General features: G+C 35.4%; 1 protein-coding gene across 3 annotated transcripts in view; it reads left to right on the top strand.

The window, feature by feature from the left end:
• Positions 1-15,835, top strand: part of TCF12 (transcription factor 12) — a 393,224-nt gene that overhangs the window by 181,545 nt on the left and 195,844 nt on the right. For all 3 annotated transcript variants that reach the window (XM_060097288.1, XM_060097287.1, XM_060097289.1), the window contains one exon: positions 10,861-10,963. In XM_060097288.1, coding sequence (XP_059953271.1) covers positions 10,861-10,963 — 103 coding nt within the window. The remainder of the gene's footprint in view (positions 1-10,860; positions 10,964-15,835) is intronic.

Genomic DNA, 15,835 nt, shown 5'->3' with positions numbered 1-15,835 from the left:
GTTTTCTACAATGAGAGTATGTTATTTCAATCATATTAAAGGAAAAAACTGAGAAACTATATTTTTCAGAAAAACATGGTTTTCATAGAAATTTTAGGAGATAATAGGCAAGTAAGATAAAAAAATTGTAAACTTATTACAATTTTCTAGTCTTTTTCCTGTAAACTTTATAGAGGTTCAATGTTATTATACTCTGTACCAATTAATTTTTGTTCTAATTTTCCCACCTAATATTATAAAATAAATGCTTAGCATATAGGACTGGTATTTTAGAAATTATTTTAAAATATGCTATTGTACTTAATGTGAGAACATTGCTCAGTGGCTGGTATCGTATCATGTCTTCTTACAGTTATTTATTGCTTCTTAATGCATGGGTTTTAATAAACTTATGTTATTCCTAGGTTTGATTTATTTGAATTGATTTCACGAATATCAGCAAATATTTTTAAATACTTACTGAGCAGTTTTATGTTCAGTCTTAATCTGTTGACATACAGTAGTAGAAGATAAAAAGTTTAAAGTATGTAAAATCTAAGGTTCTTTTGCAACAGAACCTCATTTTATCTTTCTTTTATCTAATTTTCCCTGGTTGCATATAGTGTGTGAACAGGATAGGGGAATTATGGTTTAAAAATGTGAGCTCTGTAAGACTTAATGAGGTACTTGTGGTGCAGAAGAAGAAATAATAGCGGCTAATATTATTTTTCTGTATACCAGGCCACATGACTTATAAGATAATATAGGCTAGTTCTTCTCCAACTTTAGTTAGAGAATATGAATATGAATGAACCCCCTAAAGCTCTTCTCAAAATACGTGTTCTGATTTTTTAGGTCTAGGATGCACTCAGACAAGTGTAAAGTCAGTATGTTTGTTTAGGAGTAAGCTAAAGTAACAGGTTTCACCAATTTTGCCCACCCGCCTCTAGCAACCACCAATCTATTCTCTGTATCTATGAGCTCCAGTTGTTTGTTTTAGGACTCCATGTATCAGTGAAATCATTAGGTATTTGTCTTTCTCTGACTTGCTTCACTTAGCATAATGCCCTCAAGGACCATCCATTGTTGTTGAAAATGGCAAGATTTCCTTCCTTTTATATGGCTGAATAGTATTCCATTGTATATATGTATATATATATATATATATATATATATGCATACATACACACCACATTTTCTTCATCCATCCCATCCATCCGTCCGTCCGTCCATCCATCCATGGACACTTAGGTTGCTTCCATGTCTTGGCTATCGTATATAATGCTGCAGTGAACATGGAGGTGCATGTATCTTTTCAAGTTAGTGTTTTCATTTCCTTCAGGTAAATACCCAGAAGTGGAACTGTAGGATCATATGTTAGTTTTATTTTTAATTTTTTTGAGGAAGCTCCATACTGTTTTCCGTAGTGGCTGCACCAGTTTACAATCCCATCACCAGTGCCCAAGGGTTCCCTTTTCCCCACATCCTTGCCAACACTTGTTATTTGTCTTCAGCCATTCTAATAGGTGTAAGGTGATAACCTCATTGTGGGTTTGATTTGCATTTCCCCAGTAATTAGTGATGTTGAGCACTTTTTCATGTACCTGTTGGCCATCTGTATTCTTTCAGATCCTCTGCCCATTTTTTAATCAGATTGCTTGTGGGTTTTTTGGTTTTTTTTTTACAGTTTAGCTGTATGAGTTCCTTATATGGTATTAACCCCTTATCAGATATATGATGTGCCAATATTTTCTCCCACTTTATAGGTTGCCTTTTCATTTTGTTGATGGTTTCCTTTGCTGTGTGCAGAAGCTTTTTAGTTTGATATAGTTTCACCACTTGTTTATTTTTGCTTTTGTTGCCTTTGCTTTTAGTGTCAAACCCCCAAAATTATCACCAAAACCAATGTCAAGGAGCTTACTACCTATGCTTTCTTCTATGAGTTTTATGGTCTCACATCTTATGTTCAAGTCTTTAATCCATTTTGAGTTAGTTTGTAATCTTTTAATAAACCTTTTATATGTGTAGTCAGGATGTTAGTTTAGGAATAAACTAAACTAACAGGTTTTCTTAAACATTTTCTATATGCAGCACTACATTTTATAGTACAATTTTTAAGGTAGTTAAAAAATACAATTGTTATCAAATACAATCTCTAGTTTTTTATTATTATATACAGCAAACAAAATTGGTCTGCCAAATTACTTTAAACCATTGCCAAAAGCTTGTTCTCTTTGTTTACCTTTGTGTTGTTTGATAACAAACCATTCTTGGTCCAACATCAGTCCACAAACTATACTTTGAGAAGGACTGACAGAGAGTATCAGAAATTTATTAGAAAGGAAGGACGTGTTAAAGAATCCGTGAGTGATTTTAAGTAATGTGATTTAAAACATGTTCAGTATTGTTTTGTAAACCCTCCTATGAATTCTAATTAGAAGACAAAAGCATTAGTGAAGATTTTTAATCATGTGCAGTTTTTAAGTAACACGAGAATGCACTTTTTTTATCCTTTGCCTCATGACTTATTTTTCTCCTTTAGAAAATACATGGAATTTTTTTTTTAAAAAACTATGTATTAACATGACCTTTTAATAAAGCTTTTGCAGCCAAGTGTAAAGTCAGTATGTTTGTTTAGGAGTAAACTAAACTCACAGTAAGGTCTCCTCCAAGTTTTCCGTATGGTACACTGTATTTCATAGTATAATTTTTTAAGATAGATAATTTTCTAATTGAGTTTACTTTTCACTATTTTAAATTCTTGTTCTAAATGGATCATCAGTTCCTGAACTGGAAGGAACTTATTAGCCTCTGTAAGTTTTGCCAGTTAATGGGAAGAAGGCAAAAATCTATACATTAGAAACCATCAAAAAATATTATGTTTCTTGCCTGAATTTAGTGTCTGTAGTTTTGGGGAGAACCAGATAATACTTGGGGTAAAATTTTTTTAAATTAAGTGTTGTTTTCCTGTGTTCTTCCAAACATCAGTCCTTCTGGTACTGCTTATTCATAACCTTACAAACTGAAGTTGCAGCATTATTATTGATTTACATTTTTACCCTTGAATTTTATGTAGAAAATAGTTACAGTATAGATGGGTTAATAATTTTTAAATAAAATAATTTATTTTACTTCCTTTTGTACTTGTAGTAGAAGAATGTTTTTACTTTTTATGTATCATGTGTTAATGGATTTATGATTTTTATGTGGTCATTGCTGGAGAAATTAACATTGAAAATCTGTAAGGAGGATTGTAGATGAATTCCAAAGACATACTCTGCTTGTAAGTTTTTATTTAAACATAAAGAGAATATAGAACTGAACACTCTAGAAGATGGAGACCTATAATATAGAAAAAGTCTGCCAGAATTAAGTCTGATTGCTTCTAACAAGATGACATTAGCAGTTACTTGGATAAATTTGTGAATATGGTTGGCTCAACTTAGAACTGAATCTGAGTGAACTTTTTTAGATGATCCTTTGGAATCTCATGTTTAAAAGTATTTTTGTGCACTTGTACTAAGCAGTATTTCATGTATCCATCATATTTTCTGAGCATCCTTTCCACCTCTAAAAGATTTTGATTCTTCCTGTCCTCCCACCCATGGTAATTCAAGACTTGCTCTTCAGTCTGGGGTTATAGTAATTCTGCGAAACGCTTCTTAGCGTTCATAAATAAAAAGTTATCTAGAGAGGTTGTTCATCCTCTCAAGAAAAACTTAAGCTCTTAGGTGTATACAGAGTTCTGTGCTGGTCTTTTTTGGAATGATAAAAAGGAATGAAACATTGTTGCCTTTTAGGAACTTGTGGATCTCCATGACAACCCAGACCTATCAAGAAAATTTATTATGTTTTAGTGCCTGACCTATTTAAGGATAACAGAACCTTAACATATTGAATATTAAGTTGCTTTTTCATATGTAGACCTGATTCATTAATGCAGAGCGTTGTTCATTTTTCATTCATTCATTAAATTAACAGATTTTACTAGTCACATACTATGTGCTTGTTAACATACTTGTCACTAGTGATAGAGTAATGAGTGATATAGACACAGTCCCTGCTTTCAGGTAACAAACTATTGTGATTAGATCAACTCACTTGTCTTTTTCATAGGTTTATATATATATATATATATATTTGGCTGCGTTGGGTCTTCGTTGCTGCGTGCAGGCTTTCTCTAGTTCTGGCAAGCCGGGGCTCCTCTTCATTGCGGTGCACGTGCTTTTCATCATGGTGGCTTCTCTTGTTGTGGAGCACAGGCTCTAGGCCCGCGGGCTTCAGTAGTTGTGGTACGTGGGCTCAGTAGTTGTGGCACACGGGCTTAGTTGCTCTGCCGCATGTGGGATCCCCCCAGACCAGGTATCGAACCCGTGTCCCCTGCATTGGCAAGCGGATTCTTAACCACTGTGCCACCAGGAAAGTCCCTCATCAGTGTATTTAACTGAAAGAGACACTTTAAAGAATTTGTTTAAAAGCTATAACTTTATTTATCTAGAGATTTATTTTGCTAACCTGTCATAGGTAAATAAAGAAATACAATAAGGACACTTTTTTTTTTCTCTTTTAAACTTTATTTGTTATTTCTATGTATTTTTATTTTCGTTTTACTTCTCTTTTAAGTGTGACCACTCATTTATATCAGGCCTCATTCAGAGCTTTCTGGCAGCTTATGGCTATTGGCTGACTCTCTACTAGCTTTGACCACTTCGAAGCTATAGGACTTCAATGCTTGGTGTGAAATCTGTGGCTCTTTGAATACCAAAAATCTGTGGTTATTTGTTCAGTCCCGTTAGATAAGCTAGCACCTTATTAACTTTCTTTCTGCTAGTTACTGGGTGTTCTATGGAAATATTAATTGAACCTTTGTATTTGAAGCCCTGCAGCATTTTAAGGATTTAGCAGCTGAAACCTCCCATCCATCTGTCATTTGTTCTGAGGATATGAGAAAAAGAGACATGGTGCCTGACTTTTCAGAATTTATAAGACATAACCGTCTCTGAGATGATAGTGATAATGGCTAGGATATATTGTGTGCTTACTATTTGCCAGGTACTTTTCCAATTGCTACTACATACAATAACTCATTTAATCCTTACAACAACCTGTGAGATAAATATTGTATTATTATTATCCCTATTTTACAGATAAGGAAACTGAGGCAAGAAATGTTACTTTGCCTCAAGTCACACAGCTAGTATATGGCAAAGATGGAGTTCAGGCCTGCCAGTCTGGCTCCAAAAATTCCACATTTATCCACTATACTGTACTGTGCAATTATAATAGATAATTATGGTATAATTTAAATTGATAATTAAATAGGTAATTTCAATAAGTGTGAGCAGTGACATGATGGAAATGCCTGCTGCTATGGGAGCTCAGAGTGAGTTCACCCAATTTGGTAGGGTCAGGGAAAGTGTTTCTGAGAAAGTAAATCTTTATTGAAAGAGCCTTTCTCCCCATCCCTTTTTAACTGTTGAAAAGAATTGTAAAGAATATTTTAAAATAGAATTAGACAGTGGTTTTCAAACAAAGAAGTAGCCACATAGGTTAGAAAAAACATGTCTTTTCTCAACTTGGGAGTGTTCTCTGGTGATTATGCCATATTTATTGGTTGGGTGAAATAAATTTTTTAAAAGCTATTTAAAGAATTAGGCAACAAAAAAAGTTACTGTAATTTTGAGGAGACAAACAAGAGGAGAACACTATTATGTAAATAATACTAGGTGCTTTTGTTTTGTGTTTTTGTTTTTGTTTTTTTTTTTTTTCCTTTTTTGCGTTATGTGGGCCTCTCACTGTTGTGGCCTCTCCCGTTGCGGAGCACAGGCTCCGGACGCGCAGGCCCAGCGGCCATGGCTCACGGGCCCAGCCGCTCCGCGGCATATGGGATCCTCCCAGACCGGGGCACGAACCCGTATCCCCTGCATCGGCAGGCGGACTCTCAACCACTGAGCCACCAGGGAGGCCCTTGTTTTGTTTTTGATAGAACAAAAGATTGGATTGATAATGTGCAGTGTAAATTAGTTTAAAAATGGTAACAGCTTTGATTGATTACAGTCTGTTGTCATATTGTAGCAAGGATTAAAGTTTCTAAATTCTGTACCATAAAATGAACGTAGAGAAAAGTATGAAATACATTTTATAGAACATATTTCATAATATCAAAGCTTTTATGAAGTGTTATGTATTCATAGGTGGGGGTATTTAAGAATTGCAAATTAAATTGTTATTTAGATATTAAATATAGAATTGAACAGTTTTTGTAAACTCTGTGTATCAACTGATTTTATCAGTGATAAAATCACTGATAAAACACTTTTGAGTGCTTTCCGATTTTATTGTAAGAAGAACAGTAATTTTTTAGGGTTATTTGGAAATATTTTTGTGCTTAGCAGCATACTTTGGCTAAAAAGCTCCTATGATAGATGAATCTGATAATATTGCTCTGTCCTTCATAATGTAGTGTTTATCATCTCTCATGTATGAAAATCTCATTTTTATTAGCAGCTATTTTCATGGTAAAACTATTTTCCAGAATTCAGGATCTTAATAAGGAGCTCCAGGGGGTCAGGTTTGACTCCTTTTATTACCATGGTAATGCTTTATCAATTTAAAATATGCACCATGATAGTTCTGTATTTAATGATCTCATTGGTTTACTTCCCTTTTTTATAAAAGCCAGCTGTACACTTTTTTGTTTGTTTGTTTACTTTATTTTTATTTTTTTATTTTTGGCCATGCTGCATGCGGAATCTCAGTTCCCTGACCAGGGATCAAACCTGTGCCCCCTGCAGTGGAAGCTCGGAGTCCTAACCACTGGACTGTCAGGGAATTCCTGGTTTACTTTCTTTATATTCCAAAATTGAAATAGCATTCACTTATCAGTACTGCTGAATGATCTCCTTGGGCTTCATTTTTTTGTTGTTTGTTTGTTTTTATTTTATTTTATTAGCTTCTGCTTTATAACAAAGTGAATCAGTCATACATATACATCTGTTCCCACATCCCTTCCCTCTTGCGTCTCCCTCCCTCCCACCCTCCCTATCCCACCCCTCCAGGCGGTCACCAAGCACTGAGCTGATCTTTGGGCTTCATTTTAACAATTGCTTGCTTGGGTTTTGTTCCTTTCTTGTTACTCCAACCCCTCCCTCAGGGCAATCACCTCCTGCTCATTTTCTCCTGCCATTTGATACTCTAGCTAGTCATTGCATTATTCTGCTTCCTTCCTTGCTATTCTGTCAACTCCATTCTGCATTATGCCTTTTTGCCTTTCCGACTTACGGACATCTATGCTCTTTGCTTAACTATATGTGGTACTTAAGGGGTCTGCTGTTTAAACTCTGGGTCACCCAACCCATTTCTTTCATTCAAGCTCTATTTGACATCTGTCTTCTACTTAAAACTAAATGGATGAATACTTACCTGCATATATAAAAACATTTTGTTATTCTAATTGCTTTAGATTGTTTGTTAACGGTGGTATTTCTCCCTAATTTATACTTACCTGATACTTCTGGTGTTTTAATGTGGTTCTGGTTGGGGGGAAGGGGAGAACTCAGCTATCACCTATGTAGACTTGAGTTTTTCCTTTCCATATATGAAAAAGATTTTTATTTCCAGATTGTCTAGGTTCTTGCTACTAGAAGTGTGGTGCATGGGCCAGTAGCATCACCATCACCTGTTGGCTAGAAATGCAGAATCTTAGGCCCCACTCAAGACCTTATGCTTCTTAATCTGAATTTTAACAAAATCTCTAGTCAATGGATATGAACACTGAAGTTTGCAAAGCACTGTTGTAGGTATCATTTAGCTAGTTGACACAATTAACATGCTGACTGATAAATACCTGTGTACTTTTCTGAGCTGATCTTATTTAAATGTTTGTAAATTATTTTGTAACTATTCATCCTGGTTCATCAAAAGTTATATTCTGGGTGGGTATCACTTCTATTATGAGGAAGCAGTGATAAGAATAATCTCAAACAATAGCCAGTCCCGGTTTTTTAAGTGAGGTTTTGGCACACATTAGATCTGAAACTATGACAAACTTTGTGTTGTTTGTTTGGCTGCGTTGAGTCTTAGTTGTGGCATGCAGGATCTTCGTTGCGGCATGCAGGATCTTTCGCGGTGGTGTGAGGGCTCTTCCTTGCCGTGCGTGGGCTTCTCTCTAGTTGTGGTGCACTTGCTCTCTAGTTGTATCATGTGGGCTCCACAGCGCACAGCCTCAGTAGTTGTGGCACGTGGGCTCAGTAGTTGCGGTGAGGGCTTAGTTGCCCCGTGGCATGTGGGATCTTAGTTCCCTGAGCAGAGATCGAACCCATGCCCCCTGCATTGGAAGGCAGATTCTTAACCACTGGACCACCAGGGAAGTCCCTAAAACTATGACAAACATTTTTGAGTCCAGTTTCATTGTTCCATCCTCCAGCATCAGTTTGCATCTGTGGATGAAGAACTGTTCCTCTCTTATCTTTTAGGCTGTGGCTTTTCAAAAGAATTTGCACACTTAGATGAACCTTTGAGGTGTGGGAAAAAATACTCAAATTTCTATTTAATTTTTATCTTACATGAATGAAATTATGACTTACTGAAATTTGTTATGTTGGTTAATAGTATATGTATATAATTTATGAGTAAATAGATATTGAGGGCCCATATTCAAATCTTGCTTGTATGTGATGACACAGGTTTATAGATTCCTCTGTGGTACAATATGACAATCCCAGATTTTATTATTGGACTGGGAAATAATCTTATAGTAAATTCTATACTATACGTTGCTGTATGTGATTGCACATGGATAAGAGATAGTACTTACTATTATTTGTGTATGGTTCATAGAAAAATAATTGTTCTGTTTTCTGAGCACATATTAATAGGGGCTTAGAGATAGATCTTCTCTATGCTTACTGTGATATATGTGATATGTGAAGGTGTGTACAATTATTTGATAATACCCTGAAACTTAGATTTATTTGTATTATTATTTATATTATTATATAATATTTATATTATTTATTTATATACTTGTGCTTTAGGAAATAGTTTAAAATGTTTTTAATGTTTTTATTTTTATAGTCATGAAAGAAAAAAGTTCTTATTGCACTTCAAGGATGAAGAGAATTGAGAACATGCAAAATTAATCTTTTATTATCCGTTAACATTCAGATAAAGTGTGAACAACATGGCTGACCTACAAATGCATTTCTGTTTGCATTTTTCAAGAGTAATACTGTTGTTTAATAATGATAAACAATATTTCAGTGAGGTTTTTTTTGTTTAATAATGATAAACAATATTTCAGTGAGGTTTTTTTGTAGGTTTCAATGTCTTATTTTGACTCTATGCCTAAGAATGGCAGTGGGAGGGAGTGGCAGAGAGAAACACCCAGATGAATGTGAGATAGTAGGATGTCACTTAGCACCTCAAGAGTGTTCAATTTTAAGCAACAGAGGTAAACTCCAAGGAGTGACTTCAGCTGGGAGCCATTCTATTTTGTGTATAGCTCTTGCTGCGTGTGGCTGTGACAGACAGGACTATGGTTGTGGTTACCAGAGGACACCCTTGTGGTCATAACCAAGTTGTAAGTGTCACCAAGGTTCTTTTTGAGTGTCTGTCACATGTGTATCAGTGATTCTAAAGTAGATAAAAATGAAACAAAGATTCATTTGGGAGTTAGCACTCCCAGCAGATTAGTTTTAAAACAGAACAGCAGAAGGTGTTGTGACATGCATCCCCAAGCAATTGTAATGATTTGACAGTTATTTAGCCCTCAATTCCTAGCCCTTTGGTTGAACTGACAGCATGCCTGCAAAGATAGTGAGGCCTGTTTCAGCCCCATTAATGTCTTCTTGAATGTTAGCCTGCAGTCTGGGTAATGATAAATGTTCACTGATTGATGATTTTATAGTCCCGGGGGATTCTGGGTGGTTTCTGTAAGCCAGGGCCGTCAGTTTTTGTTCTTGTTTGGGCCTCTTGTAAGATTTTCTGATCTTTACTAAAATCGTTTTAAGTTGGCAAAAGGGTGGGTACCACCTCAGTTTTAATTAACTAGGGGTTCAAAGCCTTGTTTAGAAACTATGTGATTTTGGAGGTGATGCTGTATTTAGCATGTATAAGAGTCTGAGAACCAGAACAGCTTTTATCCACTGAGCTTTTTGTAACACTTATTGTATTTGTGAACTTTCATGTCTTATAGGCTCCTTCACTTTCAAAAAACATGTTTTAAGTTATAAGGATAAATTTAACAACAGCTATTGTGAAATAATAACATTAGCTTTAATGTTTTCATGGTGTTTGCAATTTCATTTTTTAGATTCTTAAGAATTTAAATTAACTATCTTTGTGTTTTCTTTTTTACATGGCTCAGTTTCTATAGGAGTATATCTTGTTATACTAGTATTAAAAGGAGTATAAGCAGATCTTCGTTTGCTAAATATTTGTTTGCCATTTAGGAAAGGATTCATTTCTAGTATATTGATTGTCGATTTTTAAAAATATTTTAAGTAAATCCTGTAATTGCCCAACCCTTTATTGATAGGGTATGGAGGCAGAGAAAGGAGGATACAGATAAACATTTTCCTAATTTATTGTAACTCAGAAATATATTTTCTTAGTTCATCCTTTTAGAACTTTACTTTTGGCTGTAAAGAGATTGTAGGGCTAATTTTTTTTTTAATCTGTAAAGAAACTTTTTGACTTTAATATCTTAAAAGGAATAAAAGCAGCACTTCTGTTTAGTTTTTCAAGTAATGAACCAGAAACTTGGTTAGGAATGACCATTTGTAAGTCTGTATATTAATTAGATGAGTGTCATTATGGTCAATTAGCACGACTGCCAAATAATCTCTTTAATACTCCGGTCTTTTTTTTTTTTTTCTCTAGGGTTTTACAGACAGCCCTCATTACAGTGATCACTTGAACGACAGTCGATTAGGGGCCCATGAAGGCTTGTCCCCAACACCTTTCATGAACTCAAATCTAATGGGTAAGTTGGTAATTTCTCTGCAAGTAGTCTTCACAGAGCCTCTTTGGTCAGAGACATTTTTTATCTCCTTGTCCAGGATGGACACCTAAGTATGTAGCAGAAAGTTCCTAAGTTTCTAGGGGCATCTGGGCTTTCTTTGTTCAGCTAAGTTTGAGGGGCAAGCATTCAGAAATGTGGTTCCTTCTATTAGAGCATTATTGTCATTGCTATCAAAAAAGGAAGCAGCAGTGTTTTAACTGTTAGTTTTGGCAGTGTCTGTGACATCAAGCATTATGTTTTCTGCTTTCTGGGCAGAGAAGCATTTCAGAGACATTTGTTTGTAATTTACTATTTGTCTTAACAGTTGTATATATGTGGTAATTAAAAATATGACAGCAGTGATTTTAGGCAAATTTTACTCATTTTGGACAGTATTTCTTTTGACACTGATCAAAACATAATAGTATATTTAAGTATTGCAGCATTTGTTTTAAGCACTTGGGTTCTTATTGGGGATTTAAAATTTTTTCTTCTGCTGTAGTAAAGTTGTACTTTGAATGATATTACCTACCACCTAAACCTGATTATTATTTTTGGCAAAACCTTTAAGGTTAGCCATTCTCTATATCTCCCCCTACTCCCTGCAAACCAGCCCTCCCTTCCTCTCTCCCCCTGCCCTCTCGCTTTCTCATATCAAAGTTTATAGCTATTCAATCTGAAATGATAAGCCCCCAATTTTTTCCCCCCAGTTTGGATGCCACTCTTTTATTAAGTGAGAATTTTACCTTTTTGCAGAACCTGATTCAAAAGAATCTGTTTTATGACATTATTTTTCCTTCTTGTTTATGCTGGGGCTGAGCACATTACAAAAGCTTTATTTAATCTGTCTTACTGGTTGTCAGTGGCGTCATGTTAATATAGAAGGTTTGTGTAATTGACATTGATTTCATTACTTTACTTCTTAAGGACATGACCTATATTGTGATCTTAGAATTGTCCTTTTAAGAGACAGCCATGCTAATCTAAGTGGATTACCCAAATCCAAAATCCTGGTGGTCTGCAGTTTCTTTATAAATGGTTTTGTTTAGCACAGTCTTTATTTCCCTTACCCTCCGTAAAGTATTGAGGAGACAGATTCTGATATTTCAGTGTGGATTTTGCCTAAGGCAGTTACCACTTTGAAGCCAGAATCATTGAGTATGACACAAGAATAAAAATCAGTGATAAAACTTGTGTTTAAAATGACAATTTGTTTCAACATAAATGAAAATCCTGGTATTAAATATATTATCATTCCAGGTAAAAATCAGAATTAAATATAGAACAAAATAATTATCCTTGCATTTGGCCAGGGAAAACTTTCTAATCTATCTTCTAAATTTTCTATCAAGCTTACTATCAAAGTAAAGTAGATGTGACACTCCAGATAGTTTCCTTTTGTAGTATAACTTTTCCCCAAGTAGCGTTTAATTTATGGTAAATATGGTAGAGCAAACTATAGTCAATGTTTTTGTAATTTCAGATTGAACTAAGCTTTCTTAATTAAAGATATAACTGAATTGTGAAAAATCAGAAATCGCCCTTTTTTATATTTATGTTCTTATCTTTATTAGCTTACAGGGATGACTCTTAAGTTCAGTAGAATTGCATCATTAGTGCAGCTTTGAGCCAAGGTGACTGTTAAAATTGTGGGGTAAGTGTGGGAAATAAATGAATTCTAAGAAGTATGCATGTCAGTCACTTGCTCTGAGTGGCTGTTGACTAAAAATATTTCTGTAATTCAGTTTGAGGTAACATTTTCTTAGTTGGAGCAATTATGAACATGTGCTTGTTAGTTTCTTCAGTTTACAGTTAATTATTAGAATACTTTCAATAATCATCCATACCCTATGTATAAAATCAGCATCTAAAATAAATCTTGAAATAAAAAAACTCAGGTTTATAAACAGATTGATCCCTTCACGGTACAAATGAGAAAAATCTGCATTCATCTGAACTACACTGTGCAGTTAACCAGGTGCAGCTATACATTCTCATTGTACGTTTTAACTACCTAATCTTAAAAATGTTAATTTACCTATAAGAAAGGGGAAAATGACCCTGAAGAAGATTAGGCAGATATTGTTCCAAAGGATTTCACTGGTCTTGGGAATATCTGATTTACTACACTTCCTTCCTTTTATTTTCAGTACAAATGATCAAATGAGATATCTAACAGTTGAGTCTAAGCAATCTGCATGACAATAGCTAGCTTTTGGAAATCACTGTCCTTTAAATTGTGAAGCACCTCCATACAGCAACAGGCAGTCCCACTTGATGTGACTTGATGTAACTTGATGTAATTGAACTGTTAGATACCCCCAAATGTGGGTTTATAACACTCAGTAGAGTTACAGTGGATAGATTAACTTTGTTAGCCATTTGATAATTTAGGGGAGTTTTCAGGCTAAAAACCTGCATTGTTAAAGCAGGACTGAGATGTGCATGGCAGTATTAGCAGCATTTGGAACTATTGATACCTAGTTGTCATAATAGGTAAAAATTTCAGAGTGATTCTGTGAACGATGAGTGCTCAGAAACAGTTAAAGCTAACTGGAAAGCTGTAACATGTTTCATCATTGCTGTCAACATATAAAGACACTATCTAAGGGGGGGTGGAATTGTATGTCTAGGGAATGTTGTTATTTTTCGTATTGTGTTCAGCGATAAGCACATTTGCCTGAAGAAATAGTGGATTGTAAAGTGCTACTATCTTTCATGATGGAGCTCTCAAATACTTTAATGATTTTGTACATTGCAAAAATGAGAAATTTTATCTAACAAGGGTTGGTAATGATTCAGTAATGAACAGTTCGCCACAGAAACATGCACTTCTATATTCATTTAGATATTTTGAAGTGTTTTACATGGGAAGTAAAACTCTGATGTTGAAACAGTGTTTCTTTCTAATGAATTCCGGAATTATCCTGTTGATTTGTCAATATGGAAAAGGGGGTTTTTCTTATGTTTCAAGTGAAATAAGTACATCCTTTTGGCACATCACTAAGTAATTATCATCAAACAGTTCTGTACTCCATTATAGTAAAACTGCAAAGCTTTGACAATAGCAGTGAATTGCAGTAGTATCACCAAAGAGTCTTATTTATTTCTGTCCTCTTCCAGCTTTGGTCCATTTCTCCACCCTTGGGCCCTTCATTAATTTCAGTAATATTTGCTTTCCTTTACCTGTTGTTGATAAATATATTTTTGGTGATGGTAGGAGTAGTTTATTAATTGGACATAGAGACAAATTATTTTATAGAATTGCCTCCCTTTGATTCCCAAGTTATTGTGGAATAAACTGTCTACTCCTCCATGTCTATCAAAGCTTTACTTATTTTAGGTGGTGTGTGCATGTATTGTCAATGGGAAACTTAAGATAGTACCTTCAATTTTCCTTTTTTCTGAGACCTTCATTTGTGTTCCTTTCTGAGACCTATGTTGCCTCTAGAGATGTTTTGCTAGTATTGTATCTTTTAAAAACTGGAAGCAGGGCCTCCCTGGTGGCGCGGTGGTTGGGAGTCCGCCTGCCGATGCAGGAGATACGGGTTCGTGCCCCGGTCTGGGAGGATCCCATGTGCCGCGGAGCGGCTGGGCCCGTGAGCCGTGGCCGCTGGGCCTGCGCGTCCGGAGCCTGTGCTCCGCAACGGGAGAGGCCACAGCAGTGAGAGGCCCGCATACCGCAAAAAGAAAAAAGAAAAAAAAAAAAAAAAAAAACTGGAAGCAACATGTGGTGGTATAGGAAAAAATACAGGGCTGAGAGTTAAGAAGTCTGGATTTTAATCCAGATCCTGAAAAATAACCTTCATCTTTCAGATAAGGTATTGCTGGATAGTCTCAAAAGTCTTCTGTAGCTCTAGAATGTTATAATTCTATAATCTCATTAATATCTTTTATCCAACCCTGGAAAAGGCTGCAACTAGAGTTGTAATTGGTATTTTGCAAATGATAAAACTAAGGTACAAAAAAATTGTGTTTTTTCTTGAGGTCACAGAGTCAATAAGCGGCAAAACTGAATGTAGAGCTCATGTATTCTGACTCCCAGTGTTCTTCCATTAGGCACGTTAGGCATGTAAGATATTGGTTCTTTCTACATGACGCTTTCAGGGTTGCACTAGCTCAGCATTTTCCGAAACTATACGTATGGAGACACTGCTTTTGAGAGGTGACTGAAAAAAAGTTCCATAGGGACATAACTTTGGAAAGCATTATATATCACATGCCCCCTCTTAGAGATTGAGATTGTACTTTGGGGTATTAAAGGGATTGTACTTTGGGAAAAAAAGGCGGGGAGCTTATTTAATTATGTTTAGCCCATCACATTCCAGAATCAGATGATGCACAGAAGCCTTTTTGTAAAAAAGCATCATTTATTAGCCTATGGGAAACTAGTTTTCCATGGAGCACACACTGGGACATGTTTGTAGGTTGTGTTAAGGGAAAAATAAAAGATAAAATATGAGAGTTCTTTGACATGTAAAATAGCACAAGGTTAATAATACTGCTGGATATACTTTTATAAGTCATTTTAGGCATCTTACGTAATTTAACTGGTTGGGTCCAGTTGTTGCATTGTTAAACCTTTGTTTTGTGAGTATTTGACTTATAAACAAACCAACTGTCCTTCCATTGTTGTTGGAGTCTATTTGCTCAGCCCTGCCCTTCTTTACCTGACCAAGTTTAAAGGGCCCCCTCCCTCTGTTAGCAGCTACTGCATTTTATTTTCATTTCATTGTGGATTAAATAAGTTTCTGTGGGCTTGTCTGGGAATTTAAACCCAAGTACACTTTTTTCCTATATATTCAGTATTTCAAACAACCAAATTTCAAAGAAAACTCTTTGTGTACTTGATTC

Source organism: Mesoplodon densirostris, chromosome 4 (assembly GCF_025265405.1).
Source record: "Mesoplodon densirostris isolate mMesDen1 chromosome 4, mMesDen1 primary haplotype, whole genome shotgun sequence".
Lineage (NCBI taxonomy): Eukaryota > Metazoa > Chordata > Mammalia > Artiodactyla > Ziphiidae > Mesoplodon > Mesoplodon densirostris.
Note: the sequence above shows the minus strand (reverse complement) of the source record. Positions and strands in the feature narration are given on the sequence as shown.